The 24,504-nt window shown below is 45.6% G+C and overlaps 1 protein-coding gene across 1 annotated transcript in view; it reads left to right on the top strand.

Moving 5' to 3' along the window:
- The window catches only part of LOC146854917 (potassium voltage-gated channel subfamily KQT member 1-like), an 879,265-nt gene that overhangs the window by 754,860 nt on the left and 99,901 nt on the right, over window positions 1-24,504 (top strand). Inside the window, exon 7 of the mRNA XM_085650545.1 lies at window positions 14,114-14,224. Within this exon, the coding sequence (XP_085506671.1) occupies window positions 14,114-14,224 (111 nt within the window). The remainder of the gene's footprint in view (window positions 1-14,113; window positions 14,225-24,504) is intronic.

Genomic DNA, 24,504 nt, shown 5'->3' with positions numbered 1-24,504 from the left:
TAACAGTTAGCTTGCTGCCCCATCCACCTCCTCCATGCCCTTTGTTGTCCGAGTCTATGCACCAGCCCCCTCCCTCCTGTCCTAAATGGTCTGATGTGCTATCACTGCCCTCAATTTAGCTTGATGGCCAAGCCCACTCCTCCTGCCCTTTGTTGCCCAATCTTGCACCCCATCATTACCCTCCTGCTTAGCCTCTGTGCTTAACTTGCTGCCCCTACTCTCCTTCCTCCTGCCCTCCAATGTCTGTGTGCATGCCCCTCTCCCTCCTTTCTGCCCACCATATTGCATGGACATGCCACCCTCCTATCTACTTTGAGTGCTCTGTTGAGCAGCCACTGCCCCACCTGCCTAGCATGGTCAAAAGGGTGCCACCTGTCCCTGCCACCCCCACCCTGCCTGTACAAGTTCCAAGCCTTGATCTCCTCCCTCCTGCACCACCCATTACCCCTGCCAGCGCTGCGACTGACAGCACCCACACAATAACTGACCTTCACACTCCTAAAAGTGTGACAATTCAGATTGTGGCTTGCGCAGCAAGTGTTAGTGATTTTAATGTATATTTAATTAAAAAACATCTGTTGTTGTGCTAGTCCTTAAATTGGACAAACAGCAACACTGTGCAGCAGACTTCAATAAGTGCCACGGTTGACAAATAAGTGCTGGTGCCGAGCACCGGAAACCACCTGCTCAAATTAAACACTGATTACGCTGTGTTCTCACTAAAATGCCAAGTAGACATGCCTTGGAGTGCATGCATCTGTTTTGCTGATATCTGTCCTTTGTAAGTGAGAACATCAGTCCTATATGTCTCTGTGGAAGGGCACATCCAAAAACCAGAGCACAAGGTCAGCACTTGTGGCTCAGCATTCTTAAATATACATCTGATATTAAGATGTCTGTAGGTAATATGATGTCAGGAACGTACTGTGTCCTGTATTTGATCAATCTAAACTTGACGTTTCTTGGGACCAATTTTGAATTTTCCAATGAATCTAACTATTCTTTGTCCGTCAGGCCTTTCCCTAGCTCCTCCTCCAATCTAACTCACACACCTCCCTATCATGACTTTGGGTGTCTGGCCAGATAGTGTAGCCAGGACATTATCCTTCATCAAAAATCTAAAACAGGGGGCGTGGCCTGCAGCCGACGAACATGGCCGTAGCCTAGAGGAGCTTCGGACCTCCGCCAGATTCCCCGACCATACATCTCAGTTATCCGTGCCCAAATTGCGTTCTTGGGTCATCCCATGCTCCGTGAGGCAGTCCGGCACCCCTCGACCCGGCTGGAATGCGCGGCGGCTGCAGAGGCACTGAGCAAGATCGTGCTATAAAACCGAGGCCTGCCTGCTGTGCTGTAGCCGGGGACTCGAGTGATCGGACGACCTGCCGAGTGCGCGCCAGATCCTCTCACTACGCCCAGACTCACGAAAGCGGAGCCGCTGCACTGGGGGCTGTCGTCATCCAGCAGACTTGATCTGTTGAACTTTTCGTGCCCCGCCGGACCCCCTGAGCATCGGTGCCCTTCCTCCGGGCTGTGACTTCGCTCTGGTGCTGGGGGGCGCTGTTCGGAGGAGGCGCACACTGACCAGCCAGCGGGCGGGGCTCGGCGATTGCGGTGGCTACATAGGGAGAATTGACACTGGCCCGCACCGCGTTAGGATCGGGGCCGCCTCGCCCCTTCACGTCTTGGCCTCCCTGTGTCTGTCGTCCCACCTGTGGGGGGCAGCCCTACTCGCACTGATCCTCTGGAGCTTGGAGGACCGCATCTGGGCCGATAACCAGGGGCCTTCCCTGCGGTGTGAGCAGGGTCTCGAGAGACCGCGCCCGTGGCAGTATATAGCGGCCCCTCCTGCATGACACGCACAATTTAGCCCACTGCACCAGACCTACGAGCGGTGAGTGATACAGCAGAAGTAGAACACTCTTCATGAGGGAACGGGGGCTGGGAACCCATCACCGCGGCAGCCCCCAGTGTAAACACCTTCCTGGTCTCTGCCCGGAGGACACCGAGTAAAGACATTGCTTGACGGACTTGATGGGGCTCCTGCAACTACAGACATTGCCCCTGGGATAAAGTCTCAGTGAGCCATCACACGGTGTGCAGCCCCGGTGGTTGGAAACCCAAAAGGCCTCCGTGCGTGGACCTCACGCACAGGCAGGCAGCGGTGAGTACTGCCGCCTCGGTTGTCGCCTGCGCGCACTAGATGCAGGCCCCTGTGACCATTGGCGGATGGGGCCAACGCGTTGTGCCCCCACCTAAGCTAGACAAGTATGCCTACAGCAAGACACGTCAGGAGCTGTCAGACCAAGCAGCAGCTCCTGCTGGGGAGAGCACCGACACCGTGAATAAGGAACTCACGCTCCAAGACATAATGGCTTCACTGACAAAGATACATACATCCTTCGAGTCCAAGATCGCCACAGTAGCCACTGAATTCTCACTAATCAGGGATGATTTTCAAAAACTGAACACGAGGGTGAAAGAAGTCGAAACAACGACGGTCGCTCTTGGTGAAGACACTGCAACCCTCAAGCGACAAATGTTACGCCTAGAGTCGGAACACAAACTTGTGGCGGCAAAGCTAGACGACTACGAAGGCCGCTCACGGCGCAACAACGTCCGTATCATAGGAGTGCCGGAGGGAATTGGGAGGGCCAGCCATGAATCTGTTTGTAGAGGACTTCATTCAGAACCACCTCCCGCCTCGAGGACTTTCTAACTATTTTTCAGTCGAGAGGGCTCATCGTGTTCCTGGCGGTCGTGTTCCTGGCGGCAGGCCCAAGCCAGGAGCACCTCACAGGCCCATATTACCACGCATCTTTAATTTCCGAGATCAAGATGTCATCTTGCAGTTGGCCAGGGCAGCCCCCCCTGTCAAGTACGAACACAGTACTATATCCTTCTTTCCAGATTATACGGCCACAGTCGCCAAACAAAGACGTACCTTTTTGGCAGTGAACAAAGAACTTCGAACCTGTGAGATCAAATACTCCATGATGTTCCCTTCTAAGTTGAGAGTCGTAGCAAATGGGAAAACATGGTTCTTCACCACCCCCGAGGGTGCATATGACTGGCTTGAGGGCTGGCAACGGGCTGCAGACTCCAATGGGACGTGCCGTCATTGTAACCGACAACCGAGATGCACGCCCACAACGGAACGAAGGGATGCAACCTCAGTGACCTAGGCGCCTGACGATGAGCAATGACCAAAGGAAAGTAACCTCCCTCTGGAGGGACGAACTCTTGATCATGACCCACTCCACGCACCTGGAATCCATGCCGCGCCCAAGCGGCTTAAGACAACCGCGCACTACAAACTATGGAACAGCGCGACCAATATAACGTATATAATGCTGGGGTAAATTTGGGGAGGCAACCGGGGTGATCTCACTCCTCCTACGAAGTTACTGGGAAATGGGTTCTAGGCACTCTTTAAAGTTGGGGAGGCGGGAAGTTCTCATACCGTCATGCAGGGAGGCAGGGAGGGGGGTGGGACGAATGTTTCATTATAGTTTTTTAATGCGTCCGCGCATGCGCATTTGTGAGAAGAAGTTGCCGTCAAGCAGGAAGAGGGAGCCCCGGGACGCCGCACCGCAGGTAAGGCATTTTATTTACTTTTAAATTCTTTAAATTATTTTAAAATGAGGGCGGGCGGCGGGTGGCGGGTAGCTCTGCTTCCCCGCAGCGTGTGCGTAGCACTGCCTGCTACGCCTACTTCGTAAACCGTGTAGCAGGCAGCGCTACGTACACTCTGTGGGCGGAGCGGAGCACTACGCCCGGGCTTACCCGAGATAGCGATGTACTGGGTGGAAGTTATGTCATTAATAACTCGACTCAGTGCTGCCCCTGTACCACCGGAGCCTAAACATTGCTTATTTAACATTTGGTAGGCCTCTGACCTTAATACCAATGGACAAATATGGGCGACGCTGGGCATGATGGTGGCGAAGCGAAACATAGCTAGACGTTGGGGGGGGGGGGACGAAATGCTCTCACCATTCAAGAATGGAGGGCAGACATGGTATAAATAGGAGGTGTCCAAAAAAATGGGAACGGCTGTGGGGAAAATGGAACGCTTTCAGAGGGGGGATATGTACAGCGCCCACTGTAGACACCTCACAGGACAAGGATTAATCACCGTGTTTGGGGACACTGTTTATGCCGCATAATGACTGACATGATGTGCTTATAGTTGTACTGACTTTATGTATATGAGTAGCAAGAGCAATGGGTCGAATGACTCCAGAATGTACGGATGTATGTACTTTTGCACAAATAAAACAAAAAATAAAAAAATCTAAAACAAATGTGGCATGTAACTCTTGGCAAGGACCTTATGTATGTATTTATAAGTATGATGGTTGTCAAACATATACACAAGCCCTCATCCCAGTGCAAAAATACCAATATATCTTGGTGATTTAATTGAATTTTCTATGGATCAACTATGACAAATGGAGGATTCCATTAATGAATCCAGTTTATCTCTGTGGAATCCTCCATTTGTCAGAGTTTATCCATAGAAAATTCAATTAAATCACCAAGATTTATTGGTATTTTGCCCTAAACAAGGAGCCATTACTCAGAGACAAAAGGTGGCATGATGATTATCACAGCTCAAACCTACCACAGACGTAGTTATAGTGAGCCCCCCCAAGATAAAAAAGGAACAGGGCACCTGAGAGGCACCACTGACCATACCTACCAGGTCTGTTAACACGTAAGGTGGTTTTCCAACATCCAAGAAATAATACATACAGGTATAGCTGAGAAGAGCTATATTGAAGGATAGACTTTAATGGTCACTATCTAAACTTCAGACTGTGCACAAGTCTGGACTAATCCTGAAGAAATCAATTTCGTAGTTGAACTGTCGGCCCAATGAAGCAGGACTATCAAACTCCTAGAGAAGTAACTGCCTGGCAGTGATGTTTAGAGCCTAAATATCTGAGAGTACTCTCTGGTCCATGACTGCTCCAGGAACATGAGGTCACCCAAGCCAGCTGCTCAAGATTCATTGACTACTGCAATACAAAATCAAGTCTAGGGCAGACACGTCTGCTTCTGCTTTCATCAGAGGCAGCCTACTGTGTCCCTGAACACCCAGGCTGTGGTGAGCCTTTGTGCACCTTCAAGTTTTGAGATTTTATGTGTATCCCTCCCCTCCCCCCCAAACCACCCCATAGCCCCCCTTTCCCCCGGCCAGGCCTGGGGATTCAGTATGGTAACGCTAAGCTCTCACCCTGGTTCTGGAACCATTCGAATATCAGTTTTAGCCCACATGGGCATGATATATTGGCGTTTGTACACCCGGTCACTACCCTAGGAATTGTATAGTCTCCAACTTTGTCCCTGCTTGTCCTATGCCTAGTGTGTTGTGCCATTGTTGCTGTGGGCACCTTGCTACCAGAATTTCCTAATCTCAACTGGTGTGTTTTATGATACAGACTCTGAAACATTTACACCATCAAGGTGTATCTGGTTGAGCTGCCTAGAACAGCAGTTGCCCCTTACGAATAGCCTAGTGGTACTCCAGTGGACTGCAGATGCTGCAAACCGTACACTCGGCACTGTCCCTGACCCCAAAAATTGATGGTTTTGGCTTGTCAAGCTTGGGTGTGCAGTGCACTTGATTCTTTAGATGGTGGATCAGCAGGTATTCCAGTGAGTCTGGACAGGGTTTGTAACAACCCCATTAGCATTTCCAAATTAGTAACAGAAGCCAGTTGATTGCAAATCATACATAGTATCCGTTTATACAATTGACGTTTTCCAACTCTTTGAAGCGTATCTTCATGAGATTGTGATCGACTTTAGTTGCGGGATCCTTTTGCAAGGATCACTAGTTTTGACTCCTGTGCATCACATATTTGTGGGGATAACATTGTGAACATCTTCCATTGGACATTAGCCACAAAGTCCCATGTTAACTGTTTTTTAGGTCTCGGCTGGCGTGGGCTGCGCACATGCACAGTCTCGCTGGCGAGATTTAATGTGTTTAAGGGTTTTCTGTAAAGGGCTTTAAGCCCCGCCCCTCTTTTCCATTGGCTGGCGTCACCATTTATGCTAAACGGTGGCCAGCCATTGAAAAAGAGCTGGTAGTGACGTTTCCGTTTGGTTTTTTGAGCCGTCCCATTTGGACGGTCTCGTCTGACTTCCGTGCGTCATGAAAGCTTTCTTATCTTGATGAGGCCATGTCTTTCAAACACATGGTCCTATAAAGACAAGAAAGCTTTCACAACGGACGAAAGTGAAAGCAGATCGTGCTTGTTGGTTTCTCCGCCCTCAAAATCAAAGAGAGGGGGCTCTCTACACCAAAGGGATAGAGCTCCCAATAACCATCAGGTTAGAAAAAACGTTTTCCCTTTGGTCAAAGACAATACTCAATCATTCACACATCAGTAATACCCAGCCAACAAGAACTCCTGAATGTTCACTATGAATTGAAGAACCGGGTTTTTAGAACCCAGCGGCGTCAGGGGCACGCCCAAAGTCTTCGGGTTCACCTGTCTTAGAATACAGAGACACAGGATACTTCTTGGTGGCGTCAGAGATCGAATTTATTGGCTGCAGCCAGTAACAGAAGTCCTAGAAGTCATCACGGTATGAGTTCTCAGGAGACTGCTCAAATTTACAAAGCAAGTCATCCCTTTTTATGCCAGAAACATCACATTACAGACAAACACCCATTATTTTACAAATTGTCTAATCGCATGTAACCACACCAGAAGTATAGCATGACGGAAAAACACACTTTTCAGTTGTCCGGCCCATGATCAATCATAGAACAATCCCAACATTCTTCTTTAGACAAGCCGGACAGACCCATAATAAAGAGACCACAACCCATATCGTAAATGGACCATAAAAGAAGAAACAGAAACAGATAGAAGTAGGATGGGGCATGTTTGTGTGCAATAAAACTTTACGAGATCCCGTGCTCTGACCCTTAATCAAGATCAGCTAGCGGGCGGGAACGGGTTTGGCAGGGTCAGCCTCAGGCAACGAGGTCACTTCACTCAAGTCATGTAGGAGTCAGCACAAACTCGAGCTAAGGTGTGCCTGACCAAAAAGCTTGTTTAACCACAGTCATCGGCCTATGTGAGGCCAACCACAAAATGGCTACCATGCGCAAAATGGAACCCAGGGTTCGAAACGAAAACCCTAAATACGCAGTGAATCCATTGGTGTAATGTGACGAAAACACACGTACTAGCCGAACTGACTAGTTACGGTTCGCTGTTACCAAAATCGTAACGGAACCATGATATTTATAACGCAGATTCAGATTTCACGGAACCTCAGAATGTATAGAAGCACTTATGAAACCAGTTATTAAAAAAACATATGTCTTTTTAATCATAAAATTCAGTCTAGTTATACAATTTATATCATAACAAGGAAATTAAAAAACTGATTTTTTTAAAAAAAAAACATGTGCTACAAACAACACAATTCATCAAAAATGTGATATCCCTAAAGGAGAACAAACATAGACAATACACTCTGTCATTTATATGTTAATCCGGATGCCTTATATACAGCAGATAGCAAAGGTCTTAATTCCCTGTCTTCTTGACACTGCTGAATTATCCGAATTTAACGAGAAGAGTAGGCGTCGACGCGTTTCAGTGGTATGTACTTGTTTAAACCACCTTCATCAGGACAAATAAAGATATTGTCTCCTTAAATTTGGCTGTACTCTTGCCGGTGCAACAGCACTTTAGTGAGTAATCCTCCCACTATTTGATGGAGTAAAGGTAAAGCAGCTGATATAATCTGTTTAATTAAAAAGCCAACTGTTCCCAATGTCCAGGTGATCTGTTTCGTCTCAATTGAATAACGTTTCCACTCTTGAAATTAATAGAGAATGTATGCATTCTGTAGTCTTTTATCAATTATACTCAAAGGAGATTATATTCTTCAGATTAAATTCAATTATGTGTTTGCGCCGAGATTCCGGCATTCACGTCCTTTCAATTAAAGGGTAATGTTTTTCACGGCTCTCAAATCCGACGACTTATTTTACCCGGTACGTGATCTAATTTTACCGTGGATGCAGTTTCTCCGCCCTGCCAGACATCCATATTTGCCAACTCCAGGACGCCCTACTGCTTCTGGGGGTGCGGTGTGTTTTACCTGCTTACCAGGGCTGACCATTAAAGTATACAAAAGCGCACAGGTAACTCACTATCCCACAGAGACAGTTTACTAACCAGAAGTGTTTGTTACCCCCCCCTCTCCACTAAACACTGAACCCCCGGTGAGAAGCGCAGGTGCACTCCCTTTCACACTGAAGAAGTGCAGACACTCAGGCCCTGCCCATTTAAAGCACGGCTCTCTAAGCAGGGGGGCTTGCCAACACCTCCTGTAGGCTAGCAGCGCCTGGAAGTACACGCCTTGCAGCGCTGCTGCAGCCACAGACACTGTGTTACCAAGAGAAGGCTGTCCGCGGTGGTCACAATTCACTTCATCCCGCGATGTCACACATGTTCACTCCTCTGATGTGGGTCACATTTACTGTCCGGTGACTATCGAGCCAAAGGCTTGTGTACTGTTATTTCCAGTGAAGTCATTGGGATGTTAATGAACAGGTTTGAAACCTCAAAGTCCTACTTGTGTTTGGTGGCAAAATGTTGCTTTGTATGCTAGGTGAATGCCCAGTGGCGTGCTGCATTGGAGCCCTCGCTGCGCGTGTTCACAGCCCTCCTTGTGTGTTTCTTGTGTATGATGCACCTTCCGACTCCTAGTCCACCATATAAACAAAAGCTGGCGCTCATGGGCCCTGGATCATCACGGTGTGCAGGGCTGCATGAGAGGTATCCTGCCAAGGTCGCTTCAGGCATCCCAGACTGCTCTGGATTCGATACAGTGCACGGCGCGCTGTACAGAAGCGCTCTGTCACTCACCAGAGTGATCTTCATGTATGGATCTGCGGCATACCTCCTGCCAAGCAGAGGGTCGTGGCGCTGGACTGGCCTGGCGGTACTCTGCTCTGAAACCTTGGCACTGCCAAACCGGCCAGATTGAAAGGGGCAGTCTGAGAGGGGTGAAGGGGGCAGCCTGAAAGGGGTGAAGGTGGCAGCCTGAGAGTGGTGAAGGTGGCAGCCTGAGAGGGGTGAAGGGGGCAGCTGAGAGGGGTGAAGGGGGCAACCTGAGAGGGGTGAAGGGAGCAGCCTGCGGGCAGTGAAAGGGGCAACCTGAGAGGGGTAAAGGGGGCAGCCTGAGAGGGGTGAAGGGGGCAGCCTGAGAGGGGTGAAGGGGGCAGCCTGAGAGCGGTGAAGGGAGCAGCCTGAGAGGGGTGAAAGGGGCAGCATGCGAGCGGTGAAAGGAGCAGTCTGTGAGCGGTGAAAGGAGCAGCCTGCGAGCGGTGAAAGGGGCAGCCTGCGAGTGGTGAAAGGGGCAGTATGCAAGCGGTGAAAGGTGCAGCCTGCGAGCGGTGAAAGGGGCAGCATGCGAGCGGTGAAAGGGGCAGCATGCGAGCGGGTATTTTGCTCTTGTGGGTCATGACATAACCAAACAAGCATTGGCAAAGCCAATAGGAGTCGCCTACTCAAAGAGCTATTGGCTTTGGCAATGTGTTTTTGCCCTGTTGTACACCAGTGTGGCTGCTGTTCAGCATGGCTAAAAGTTAGTGGAGTGGAGAAGGGTAGATACTAAATTGGGGTAGAGTGGAGTGTGGTACATTGGGGCAGAGTGGAGTAGGGCAAAGTGCGTTCAAGTGGGGTAGATTGAGGTAGACTGGAGTGGGATAGATTGGGGTGGAACTGGGGTAGATTGGAGCGGGGTGTAATTGGTTGGAGTGCAGTAGACGTAGGTGGAGTGGACTGGGCTGGAGTAGAGTGGGGTAGATTGAAGTGGAGTAGAGTGGGGTTGATTGCAGTAGATTGGGGTTTATTGTGGTAGACTGGGGTGGAGTGCAGTAGGTTGGCAAGGGATAGATTTGTGTGGGGTATATATTGGGGTGGAGTATGGTAGATTGGAGTACAGTGGGGGAGTGGTTTGGAGTAGATTGGATTGGAGTAGAGTAGAGAGGGTTGGATTGGGGTAGACTGGAGTGGGCTACATTGGGGTGGGGTAGATTGGAGTGGGTAGATCAGAGTGGTCTAGTCTGGGGTGAGGAGGGGTAGATTGGAGTGGGGTAGAAAGGAGTTTGGTAGATGTGGGTAGGGTAGATAAGATAGGAGTAGATTGGGGTAGGGTAGATTGTAGTGGAATGGATTGGGATAGACAGGGATAGAGTGGAGTAGGTTGGAGTGGGGTAGATTGGGGCAAAGTGGGGTAGATTGGTTTGGAGTAAACTGTAGTGGAGTGGGATAGATTTGAGTAGAGTGGGATGGAATGGGGTAGAATGGAATGGTGTAGAGTGGGATACAGTGGAGTGAGATATATATACAATACCATTAGCAAAGCAAATGGCTTTAACTTAATCAAAGGCGAGACCTATTGCATTTTTCAGTGCTCGTTTAGTTTAGTAATCACATGTTTCAATAATGATTGGCTTCACGTCTGCATTTCTCAGCCTATCACTTTTTCATGGGTAGTTTATTTTTTATGCACATTAAAGTAGTTTTCTTTTAAAAAGTATATCACTGTTGGGCAATACGTTATTAACTGTTATTAAAGTGTTTCCTGTATTCTGAGTATCTAATCTCACATCACCTCCTGCAGTAAGCTTGTCACTGCTCGTCTTCAATACGTAGAGAAAGTCAAAAAGCCAAAAAAAAGTACTGTGCCATTCATTTTGAATTCAGACGTATTATTGCGCCAGAACACCAGTGGTAAATTGACAACAATGTTTTGCAATGAATGCCCAGTAACCCTGAAGACCGCTGGAACCCCAAGAAAAGATTCTCATCGCAGTTATGTTATGTTATTATCATTTATACAGCGCACAGCTACTCGGAAGTGTCCCGGCGCTATAGACCGCTGGGGAACCCATCCTGGCTATCCCTGTGAGATGGTCCCTTTCTGGGTATCTCCATGGTGAAACCAGGCATCCCCGGCATCTGTCGGGGGCCGTTGTAGAGATGAGGCAAGCTTAATGCCCAGAGTTGCCGAGTGTGTTCCTGGTTAGAGTAGGTACCGAGGCGAGAATTATCGAGTCCGTTTTGACCCTGGTCCACAACCCTGCCGCGTCGGGAATTGAACCCTGGTCCCTGGCCAATTCTCTGCTTACAGATCTGCCACCTCTAACCAGTGAGCCACACCTCTACACTATTTATATTTTAATGCTAGGTATTAATATCATCAAACTGTGATACTGTTGTTGTTGTTTTTTACTTCAGAAAGATGAGAGGCTTAGTCCTGGATTCAATCACACAGCCAATTCTGCAGCAGATGAATTATTCCAATGAGATATTCTATTAAACTACAAACACATGAAGAAGTCGTCACACTTAATGGCCACTAACTTTTCACAGATTGTTTTTGATAGGTTTTTCTTATTACTCAATAAAGAAGTGCTGTTTTTGCAGGCTAAGTCGTCTATGCCCTGTTTTCTAAAAGCGACCTGCATGTAGCAACACCAGATGTCTATATCAGGCCCACCAACCCAGCGAGCCATCCTCTTGTTTAATTGTTTTTATTGAACTTTTTTTTTTGTTTTAGACTCTGACAGCAGAGAATGCTCATCTATGAACAGTTTATTAACATTTCAAACAGTATAAAAAGAAAGGAAAAGTAGAGTTTCGCAATTATTAAGACCACATACATTTCGCAAAATTAATACAACAATTCGACTCACCAACGATAAGGTAAGGCCTCTTGTAAGCTGTAACTCTGGTAAGGTGTACATAGGTTAAGCCGTGTTGTCAGAGTATTCATTAAAGTGTCTCTGCTTATCATAGGACGTGTAATGGTGATTCCTAGAGGTGGGGGTGGGGGGACAGCGGGCGAACCCAGTCAACCGTTGTAGGAAGGACTAGTCACAGGAATAAGGCATCCATGTGCACACTCTGAGCCGACCTCTTTTAAGACTCTGGGCCATATTATCAAGGAACGGTGATAACATTATCGCCGCTTTAGCGGCAGGAAACTGCGGCTAAAGCGGCGATAATAGGCTTGATAATGTGCCACAGAGAATTCCAATAGAAGCCCATGTTCTGGTGTGAACATGGGCATTCACAAGAGCATATTATCAAGCCCATTATCGCCGCTTTAGCGGCAGTTTCCTGCCGCTAAAGCGGCGATAATGTTATCGCCGTTCCCTGATAATATGGCCCTCTGTGTTATAATCGGACAGCTTATTGCTACACAGGATATCAGAAGCTTGTTTTTTCCCAACTTGTATTACATTTTCGATACAATCCTTTCCAAACAGTTAATAAAATCAAAAACATACTTAAACAGTTAAAAATAGTTAAAACCGTTCCTATTCTTGAAAAAAGGCATAAAAAGGATAAGATATTCAGCCACTTCTGCATAAAACAAAAGTACAAGTGCTTGCTTTGTTTTTTATTCGTTTTGACTAAATGAAAAACAGCCGTAAGTATTTTGTGTTTTCGGTCCAAAGGGTGGGATATTGGAATGCAACTCCACGAGGCAAGGTGAGTGCTGGGGAGTCATAGTGAGACCACAAGAGACATTCACCCTCCAGACCCTGCTGTCTGCTCTATGGTGCCCAGTGCTCTTCAAGGTGCAGGCCAGCACTTTCCCAGGTCAACAAGCACCGAGGTTGAATCAAGTACTTGACACCTTTTGAAAGTTAGTGTCCCTAGAAAGACTGGTAAATGCCACATTCTTTTACAGTACAATTTATAATGTGTGTTTTTCCAGATGTTTACATCCAGAGACTCCATGCTGTGCAAAAACGTCCTAACTACATTTCTGAAACCCTGCATGAAAAAATGACGATGACTTAAAATGTAACTTTTTTCCTCACATATTTATTTTGATACCCCTCTGCTTCTCATCTACCTTCTGCATGCCTCATATCTATGTAGACTACTCTAAATAACATGCCTATCTTAATCTCCCTTTCTTTGAAGCCATATCCCTGCAAGCTAACATCTGTTTATTCCATCAATATTTTGCTCCTCACATAAGCTACTCTAATGAGCACACATGAGTAATTAATGTACAACACAGAAACTGGGGTCAATGCATGGAAGCGTTTCTTTGAAAGCACAAGACAAATCCCTGTAACCAATGGACTGACTTCTAACTTTGTGCTCCTGGGTAGCATACTACTCGCTGTAAAGTGCTACAACGCCTCATCAGAGGTAGTAAGTGCTTCATAAATGGAATTTCAATTCAGTCTGGTAGTTTTCTTGTAATCTAGCTGTTAGGATTGGTGAATTATCCTCATGCCTGCACAGATTTCCAATTAGTTTTTCTTGCCAATTTTCTTTTAGAAAATGCTCATTCTTTGTCACTGTGAGAACTCCTTGCAAACATGCAACTCAGCTCAGCTATTCCATACAGCTGGCTATTCTTCAGCCAACAACACTAGCTACCATGGTATTCACCTAGCATGTCAGTGCATGAGTGTTCCTATGTTGAAAGGTATGGTCTTAATCATCTATGAACATCTAAACTTTAAGATTACTCATGTAAAGAAGAGCCCGACGGAACTAACACAATGTGCAATGATATTTACATTGTGGTTTGGTCCTGTTGAAACAGTGTGAGGTTCTTCTTCCACACAAAGCTGACGTTTTGAGTGAAACCAGACATTATAATAAAAATCACACCTCAGCGTCAACGTCTTTGCTTAACCCTTTCCGTGCTCATGACGGAACCACTCCATCATGAGCCACGGGTGCCGTGTGCTCATGACGGAGTGGTTCCGTCATGCTGCGGCCGTTGATTCCCCACCTGTGCGGGCGATTAGCGCAGTGGGCGGAGACGTGACGGAACCACTCCGTCATGAGCACAGCTCACCCGTGACTCGTGACGGAGTGGTTCCGTCACGAGCACAGCGCCACCGCAACTGCCCCCAAACCCCCCCAGCGCCGCGGCGGAATTCCTGCCGCGGCGAAGGGGTTAATCAGAAATTATTTTGTTGTTATTTTGTGCGGATTTAACATCACATTTGCTGTTTTATATGCATCTTCTTCCAATTCACAAAATATATTTCCAATAACAATTTATTTTTCTCCTTGTAATGCAGGTAACCGTCACCACTATTGGCTACGGGGACAAAGTACCACAGACATGGATTGGGAAAACCATAGCTTCCTGCTTTTCAGTATTTGCTATCTCTTTCTTCGCTCTTCCAGCGGTAAGTACGCATTGGAAAAAGGACCCCAAATGCCTCTGTCATTAGATTCTTCAATGGACTGAAGTGTCATTTGTAGAGTTAAAATGGCCCCCACCCCGTTCCCCCACTACATTTTGAATTGGCGATTGAAATCTATATCAACCAGTGGAATTACAGATGTACCCATAACTTTCTTATAAGAAAGGTTTCTTATATATGCATTGTATTTATATAGTGAAAGTAAGTACTATTAGATATAGGATCAATGAGTGCTGGATGGTAATAAAGATGGGTTATAGATAGTATAGGGCGAGGGGACCAGGAGTGTTTCCTTTCCACCTTTGGTTTAGCTCTGCACACTTTGTGGGTTTTTTGTGCAAAGAGCAAGGATGATCTAGGGTTGCAGAAAGAAGACCGGCCAAAGTTGTGGCAAATAAAAGGAGGCAACTTGCAATTTGGAGAGTTGTGCCAAAGGAGGGGAATGAGAAAGGGGGAGAGGGGATGAACTGAGAACTGAGGTCTTGGTGTTCAAGTCTCCGTTTATGAAAATCACTTCTGATAAAAAGCAATGATTGTACAGAGTGACTTTTGGTTACATTCTGTCTTCTTTCTTTTTTCTGCATTTTGGATTAGCATATATGTTTCCCTCAGTGCTGTCTTGCAAGTCCACTGAGGGGGCTCTGCTGTGTTTTAATTGTTCAGTAGTAGAGAGCTAGATCCCCCTGCATGTCGGGAGTGGAGAGTGACTACTGTCCTCTTGGGAGACTACAGGGTGGTGGCAACGGATACATAGTGCAGGTGGATTGGCCTCTGTATTCGTTCTCCTGCAGTGTACGTCTACTGACAGTCGTGGTGAAATCTCTGCAGTCTCCTATAACTTTAATTCTTAGGTTCCTCTTGGGAGTGTGTCGCTGTATTGACTTTGTGTGGCATAGTACAATGTGTGGTATGAATAAAATAGTCTGTGACGGCACACTCTATGTAGGTGAATTATATTGTGCAAAGTTTCCTATGAAGCAAAGGTGTAGCACGTAGCACACACAATGGTGCTTTGACAATGACTAATCTACTTACATTCCAGTTGCAGTACACTAATGAAACACCTTAACCAGTCAGTATCCAGGCATTTGAGTATCGGTGTGCAATAAGTCCAAGCTAAGAAAAGGTTTTTCATTTTTCTTCGAGAGGTCTGGGTTTTGCCGTTGTTTCATATCAAAAGGAAGAAGGTTCCAAAGATGGCTTCCGGCCAGTTGCAATTGTCTGACTCCTATCGCACTTGTATAGGTCTGAGAAAGGACCAGTAGTTTCCTAAGATCCCTCGCAGGAGAATGTGGATAAACGAGGGACTGAATGTATACCTGCATGCTACCCTTGTGTGTCTCTTCACATCAGTTTTGCAAATGACAACTAGCCCAATGGTTGGAAAATGTAAGATTTACATTTTTTTCTTTACGACAGCGGGGGATGAAGGGGAGTGCATTTCATAACTCAGACCACCATTGAGCCGAGAAGGCTCTACCTCCTGCAAACATAGATTTAAAGCATGGTTTGTCCACCATGTAAGCTTCTAAATTCCTTGAATGGAGAACATGCATGGATCCAAAATCTATGAACTTTACAGGCTTGATTTATTAAAGGATTTTGTGGTTGCATAGCCTTCGGATTTACGACATTCTGATTTGCAGTGTAGAAAAGGTAAATAATGAGTGCAATTTAGAAGGCACTAGCAGATGGATGAAATGCAACTGGCAAAGACTTATTTACTCAAAGTCTGAGGTGATATTGTTTGGGGCAATGAATCAGAATTCCAAGTACATCACATGAGATGTATTGCATGTGTCTTGTGTGCACCCAGAGTTAAAGAAAGAATTAAAACTTACTCCAGTTAATGCAGTTTTCAGAGGATTAGTCGTTTTGGATATGCCCCCTGTTCAACACATCGCTATTTGTCGCACCCTTTTCGGAGCGTGGACTTCTGTTTGTCGGAATCTCTACAGTGCCTCCGCCCCATGGGAACATGAACTAGTTCTTAAGGGGTAGCATGGTGTGTCATGCTGGCCGTGGCAGCTGATCTACAGGTTACTACATGGTGCACAGGATGTTGAACTTGTGCTTCTTCTTTGTATGATCATAAGTGCCATCAGTTCCCATTGGAAGGCAAAGCTTGACCATATAAAATGTTGAATCCAAGATGGTGGTCTCTCTGTTGGTTATGACATGATGTTCCCAGTCCAAAATGTGGAAGAATCTCTTCTGCTGAGGTTTCTGTTTCTGGCATATAAAAGGAAGAACTTAAGACGGGTGGATGCATCCCAAAGCATTTCTTTCCCTGATTTGTTTTGAAAAAATGTTTGTGCTCAATGGCACCTAGCTATACACTGCTGTCCCTGATTTTTCCCAGCAGATTTGGATCAGTCCTTGAGAATTTTCCCTTTTCTCTTGTAGCATTGGCTTTTTTTATTATTTCTCTTCTAAGCATCTTTGCATCAACATTTTGTGGATCATCTGACTCTGAACTTATTACCCTGCGTTGCTGTTTTATCCCTCTTGATGTGGGGGGAGGTTACTGCCCTGCTGGTTACCAACTACACAATCTACATTATGGAACAAGTTCTGCTCAGATTGCCAAAGGAGAGTTTTTTACCTTGCAGTTTTTTACTCCTGACTGTGACCCTCAAAAGGAGATACTCGTCTCCTTTCACAATATTATTCTGTGCCGGATAGCACAGTTGTCACTTGTGCAATCTCAAAGGGTACTCAGCAGTCTCTGAAATGAAGTCCTTCTCAACTCTGAGATGTACATATCTTCAACAAAATTCAAAAGTGTATTTGACAGTCAGAATTTGAAATATACCCTCCATTAGCACTCTAGTTCTGCTAAGAAGCTCTCATTCAAGTGCCTTAATGAATATGTATTGTTTTTGTGCAATGCGCTGTATGATGCTCACTCGAGTCTCGCTGTTGTTGTTGCCAGTGGTCTTTGTAAGCACAACCTTGTCTCTGCTGTGTAAAGTCTACTTTACTAGTACCGTTGAATGATTGGGTACATTTCAGAGTTCTATACTTGACCTTTGTTTCTGCACTAAATGGTCCCCATACATTTCAAGGAGAGAATGAAAGATTATGTTCCTGACAGAACCCACCCTACTTTGCCAGGACAGGCCAGGTACCGCTACGAGACACTTCATGCTGCACTTCACTCTAAGCTCTTGCGATCAGTTCAGGGAAGTTCAAAAACATCTTTGGCAAGTCCAGCTTTTGTTTGATTGATAATTTGTAACGAGGATTAGCGCTCATCACTTGATGCTTCCCAGCAGCAGATAAAAGCGCTACAATGATTTGCGTCTAGTAGTGCTTTAATTTTTTAAGACATCTTTTATTGTTTTGCAGTACATTTATAAGAAATTTCTTACCCACATTTTACACGTATACCTCTTCATGGGCATTCCACAGTGAGGTACAAGTATTACAGTTAGTGACAGATGAGTGATACTCGTTGCACTGTGTGAATGTGTTTTAGAAGCAGATATGTTCACCCAGGATAACATATGGGCAGTCACAGTATATGGGGCAAGGTAGTATCAGCAGGTCTTACTTGCATTGTCTACTACAAATAGTAGTTGAACAAAGCAACACATTACCAATACCATCAAGTTAAAGTGAGCAATAAATAGGAGTACCTTGAACTAGTTATTTCCTGTTGGATCCTGTTAAAGAGATTGTAGCTCTCTTTTTGGTTATCAAGCCCTGGACTCAGGGGGGCAAGTAAGCTATTGCTGATGTGGTGGTTCGAGGCCACTCCTCATCTGTGGGGCTCTCGCTTCTCCTTCGCTACTCCCTTTGCTCTAGGGTGAGGAAACGATCTCTCCCATGATATCCAGTTTGGGGCAGTCTTACACTATTGTGCACCAAGCCTGAGCATGCTCCGCGGCTCTCGTGCCACATAGTGATTCCCCTCCAAAGGCTGTCTCTTCACTGCTAGCCCATTTCAGTACTTCAGCCTGGCAGCGATGTAGGTCCAGTCCCCTGGGGTCCTTCCAAAAGAGCGCTATTTGGCAATATCAGTCCTAGATCGATAAACTTAGAAGATACTGCTTCCGACTTGGGCCTGTGAAAGAGTTCCAACAAACAGCAGGACGGTGTTTTCAGAATCTGGCGATCTGCCGCCACCGCAGGATGTTGCAAGCCCAGACCATGTGGTAAAAACAGCATCCACCTTTGTGGCAGGAGAAACATTAGATCGATTTGCTTGGGTTGTAAGTATATGTTGGGCTGTATTGTTTTTTCCTGACCACTGCGGTGGTTGCGCACTACGCATGGGTGGAATGTTGTGGGGCACATGTTTGGAAGGGTGGCAGTTGGGAGATGGACAGTTAATTGAAAGGATAAGTGGCAGCATCTGTCCCGCTGGTTAATAAAGACGTACCTGTGTTTCCACGCCTTTTTGATCTTTTCACTGGTGACGAGTTTCAAGCCAGCAGGACCTCCCACGCGTTTGCCGCAGAGCACCGGAGTTGTCTTCTCAAGTATGCGCGGTGCCATTCATCCGCATTCCATGGATTTGGCCATCAACGCCACTTCCCCGCTTCCAGCCATGTCCAGGAAGTGAGTGCAATTGGTGGTGTGGCCTTCACCCGTCAAGATACTTTTTAGTTATTGTGGGAGCGTGGGGGGAGGCTCGTCGTTTCTGGCTGCAGCCACAAGCTCCATGCGCGAGCAATTTTCTGCCATTACAGCATTGCCTGACCTCCCTTGATGACGTGCACTCATGCGCATGTATGCGCACTCACACCAGCGGGCATTTTGCTTTGAGCTAATCTAGGCCTATTTATCAGCATACCTTTCGGCATTTTAACAGTAGTGACACGCCCACCATAATAAACACATGTATCTTTTCACACCAAAAGGGAAAAGCAGGAACAGGCACAGCATTTCCAGACAACGGTGACACACTCACCATTATTATCACATGTGTCTTTTCATACAAAAAGGAAATAAGCATTGGAAAAGGCAAATTGTTGCAAGATAAATGCAGAAATTTAATCCACATATATTTCTATTTTCTGTGAGTTTTCATTATGTTCACATGCACGCCACATATGCAAATTAGAATTGAGGAACATTTTTGCACTTTCAATGTGAAAACAAATTTGGATTCTTTTTGTTAAATCCATAAACAGAAAAATAAAAATAAACTTTAAGAACTTTTCCACAGCAAACTTTTGCAAAAATTACATCGTCTTACAACAAGTAATAATGCCATCAGCTGCTTTCATACCTAATCCTGCGTGTCCTGAATCTGATTGGGAAAGACGGAAAGAAGGATTTGAGGTATACCTTGAGGCTCTTGAGGTAGAGTCTTTCACATACAAAAAGAAATTTACAATTTTGAGACACTGTTTAGGATCAGCAGGCTGCAGTATTTTGAAACATATTCCAAAGATTATCGTTATGGTAATCAAAGGTGAAGAAGACAGTGTAGAAGATGAGTATGCTACAGCCATAAAATCTTTAGACTCCTGATTCAAATCCTGAAAAAATTTAACATTAGAGAGGCACAAATTCAACAAAAGAGCACAATTACCTGGCGAATCAGCATCTGGCTATGTTGGTGCACTGCGTATTTTGGCTGTTTCGTGCAAATACAAAACTTTTGAGGAGGAAATGATTAGGGACCAATTAGTTAAGAAAATAAGTAACAAAAAGGTACGGTACGCTTTGTTGTCCAAGCCTGATTTGACTTTACAAAAGGCGTTAGCAATAGCGAACTGATCGTCACCATTACGGAATTTCAAGAACATTTGCACACTGTGAGCAAGTACAGTGCAATCGCACAAAGAATTAGGCGGCCCTTGTGTGTGTTGAACGTCAATGGGGTGGATGTCAACATTTGGGCAGATTCAGGATCCCCTTTACCCTTATAAGCGAGAAATTATGGGAGGATTTGTTCCAAATACAGGGAATTACTTTGAGACATTCTACAATATACTCATACGACCAGTTGGTTACGGAGGGAAAAACTATTGATGTAGTGGGTGAATTCGATGCTAATTTATCTTTCAAGGACAGTAAATCACGAAGGGCGGTGTATGTGGCAAAAGATGATGCTTGTTTGTTGGGGTGGTATGACCAAGGTAATTTTGGCATCACACTGGATCCAAATGATCCCCATCAAGTGATATTGAAGAAACAATTTATCCGTGTTCAAACTATCAAGGAAGAAGCATGGGAGTCAACGTATCCAGGGTTTGTTAAGATGGAACTGGGCCTGTTTAAGGGTTTTCAACACAAGATAAGGTTGGTCGATGGAGTGAAAGCGGTTGTTCACAAGGTTAGCAGAGTACCGTTAGCTTTGCGAGATGAGTTGAAAAAAGAGTTGAACAAGTTGTGTGCTAGCAACGTAAGAGAACCAATCGAGTCATCCATTTGGGTTTCTCTGATAGTTCTGACCAAGAAAGCCAATGGGACATAACGCATGTGTGTTGATTTACGCGATTTAAACCAGCACATATGGGTAGATCAACAACCTTTGCCCAACATCACAGAAATGACAACCCCTCTCAAGGGTGGGAAGTGGTTTTGTTTGCTAGATATAATGTCAGCATATCACCAGATCGATCTGCATCCAGATTCCAGGCATTACACGGCATTCATCACCCCGGAAGTTTTATTCCAAGTTAAACACATGCCCTGTGGACTTGCTCCTGCTGTGGAGAGCATGTTCAAGGGGATGTTAGGGGTGATGTCTTTTCAGGATGATGTGTTGGTGTATGGCATCGATCAGGAACAACACAATGAAAGATTACACTCTGTGTTGACTATTCTAGAGAGTAAAGGAGTAGTCTAAGTCTAGAAAAATTCAAGTTGAATATGAGCACTGTGGAGTATTTAGGTTACGAACTGTCTGTGGAGGGGGCGGAGCCTAAGGCCAGTCCAGTAAAGGCAATAGAAGATTTTAGCATACCAGAAGATAAGGACCATTTGAGATCCTTCATGGGGCTCATTGAGTTTTATGCAAGATTTGTACCCAATTGTGCTGCAAAGACTTATCACATGAGGAACTTCTCAAAAAGAATTCTATGTTCAGGTGGGGTAGCGAGTTTGCAGAGGAATTCGTTTCTATCAAAAAAGAAATTGCACATGCAATTCCTTTAAAACCCTTTGATACCAGGGATCGGATGATAATCATGACTGATGCAAGTCAAAAGTGTTGGCTGCTGTACTTAATCAACAGAGAGGTGGGAAGGATGAGGTGATAGCCTTTGCATCCAGAAGTTTTAGAGGAGCTGAAGCAAACGTATTCCGTGTTGGAGCGCGAGGCTTTAGCCGCCTGGTGGGGCATTGTTCATTTCAAGCAATATTTATGGGGTTCTAAATTCACTGTGAGGGTGGATCCTAAACCTTTAGTTCAGCTTTTCACCACTAAGGGAGATAATACAGTGACCCCCAGGATTGTCAAGTGGCAATATAGACTTTTGGAGCACAATTTTAATGTTGAATATGTCCCAGGAACGAGTGGAGAGATGCTTACGAAGCAGACGAAGAAATTAAGATGGTCATGAGCCTTGTGTGTATAGGCCGGACAGGAAGTTATTCAAGGGACTGTTCGGTCAATAAATATAAACATGCTTGTGAAGAGTTGTCTGTGGTCAATGAGTTATTATATCGGGACACTTTACTTGTGGTCCCTGAAACCATGTGGAACAAGGTTCTCACGTTAGCTCACGAAGGTCACATTGGCATGCGTGCCATGAAGAGGAGAATCAGAGAAAACTTCTGGCGGCCAGGTTTGGATAAGCAGGTAGAATACTTTGTGAGAGATTGCATGTTCTGCCCTGTTAGTGATAAGTTACAACTAACCATGCCCAGCCCAGTAGAAGCAGTTGAGGTGCCCACAAAAAGCTTGGTCCAAACTTGCAATTGCCATCATTGGTCCCATGTCATTGTCTGTCAGCGGTGTTCCTAAGTATGGAATAGTTTTGGTGGACTACTACAGTCACTAGCCAGAAGTTAAGTTTGTGAAAATGCCAACTGCAGTTTGTGTGATTGAATTTCTTGAGTCGTTGTTTGCAAGGGAAGGGTCCCAGATGAGGTACTTTCCGATAATGGATGTCAATTCACTTCAATGCAATTTGGGAAGTTTATGAAATTCATGGGTATGAAACACATTAGAACCTCTCTTAACTGCCTTAGGAGCAATGGTATAGTAGAGAGATTTACCAGAGTGATCAAAGAGGATGTACAACTGTCAAAAGCCAGTGGTTGGAATTGTAAGCAAGAACTGAAGAAATTGTTTTGGGCGGTGCGCATGACAGCCAACGCCAATACGGAGGTTTCTCAGTTCATTTTGTTGAGAGGACATGTTCCCTCTTCAAAAATGTTGAGGAGGTGAATGGGTGAGTTTGAGTTACCTGAAGGAAAAATAAGGGAAGTAGGCAGGAAGAGAGTTGAAGCTCAGAAAAAATATGGTCAGCCAAGGACCAGAGAAATGAGAGTGAAGATTGGTGATCTGGTTAGGGTAAAGTGTTCTAGGGTTCTAACTAAGGGAGAAACTTAGGGGCAGATTTACAAGCCCCTTGCGCCCTCTTTCCCCACCATTGCGTCCCTTTTTTGACGCAACAGTGGCACAAACAATGCAGCCTATTTATAACATGACGCATCTAGTGAGATGCTTCACATTGTAAATCCTTACGTCACATTATACCTACATCAGGTATAATGTAGGCAGGGCGGGCGTTCCCACGCGTAAAGATTTCACTGCGCCAATTTTAGGACGCCACTGTGTCAAAACCTTATGCCCGCTTGAAGCCGGAGTGACGCAGTACAGTAAGTATAGGCCTCAAAATACATTGCTGGAGTTGTGTCGTGTTTGTGACACAACTCCAGCAATTCGTGACTTTTGGGCCAACAGATACGTCAGAATTTCTGATGCATCTGTTAATCCTTGCACCATGGAGCACTGTATTGTAAATACAGCGCATACATGGTGGCGCAAGGACATTTTTTGCTGGCGCAAGAAAACTGACGCATCTATGCAGATGCGTCAGTTCCTTGTAAATCTGCCCCTTAGTTCTCTGAACTCAAGACTGTTGTGAGAGTCAACAGGAGTGCAGGTGAATTGGAGGATGGTAAAAGTAAAATCACTGTGCCTAAGTTACATCAGGATGGCGCGTCTGGGGAGGATGGGTCTCAAGCCGATCATGGAGAGGAGCGCCATGAGGCCAGAGCCCATGTACCTTCTTCCAGGATGACTAGGTTGCCAACAAAATTCCGAGAGTATGTTATACATTAATTCAAAAACTACTTTGTTATGTTACGGAGTATAATGCCTACAGCTTATGGTACTTTTAGACAAGTCATGTAAATAGTTTTAAGTTTAATGTTTATTTTTTTTAAAATGTATTGTTATTGAATGGGGGAAAGATGTGTTGGTTTGTATTGTTTTTTCCTGACCACTTCTACGGTCGCGCGAAAGGCATGGACAAAATTTTGTGGGGCAGGGGTTCTGAGGGGAGGCAGTTGGGAGATGAACGGTTGATTGAAGGAAAGAGCGGCCGCACTTGTCCTGCTGGTTAATAAAGACTTACCTGTGTTCCCACGCCTTTTTGATCTTTTCAGTATACTCTGTGTAAAAAGTAATATTGGATGAGCTTGAACCTAGCATTCCTTGATATGCGTGCAGCGTGTTCCAGAATTGCACTCCAGTCCATATCAGTGAACAGGACTCTCATGTCCACCGCTCATCTATCCCATAGTCTCCCCAAATTCACTTTAGCTTGGCCCTGGAGTGCTTTGTATAGTACTGTAATGGCCTTGACCTTGCCAGTAGTAGTGCACATAATCTGTAGGGTGTCTCACCTGCCCCATTTTCCCAAAATGCTTGGATCATAGCATGCATAGCCCCATATAGTAGACTCTGATGAGAGGGGAGCTTAAATGTGTCTAGTAAATCCTGAAAGGCTATTAGTGTGTTATTTTCAAAGAGTTCTCCAAGCGTCATAAGTTCAGCTCTCTCCCAATCCCACAATCCCCCGTGCCTCCCAGATTGTATGACTGAAACAGCTGCTAGTGGGAGGTCTCAGCCATAGGGGCATTCAAAGAGTGTTCTCTTAAGGGCCCTTGAACAAGCATGTTTGAGTGTATCGACCAGCATATTGGGTTTGTCCTCCATCGATTTGCGTGTGGGATGTTGCATGATTTGTAACCATGCAGAGCACTTGTGGGTGCCCCCACTCAACTCACACACCGGGCCCCAATGCGACAGTCTCCACTTAGTTACCCAGACCAATTGTGCAGCCAGA

The sequence above is a fragment of the Triturus cristatus genome, chromosome 4_1 (assembly GCF_964204655.1).
Source record: "Triturus cristatus chromosome 4_1, aTriCri1.1, whole genome shotgun sequence".
NCBI classification, from domain to species: domain Eukaryota; kingdom Metazoa; phylum Chordata; class Amphibia; order Caudata; family Salamandridae; genus Triturus; species Triturus cristatus.
This window is presented reverse-complemented; position numbering and strand designations above follow the sequence as displayed.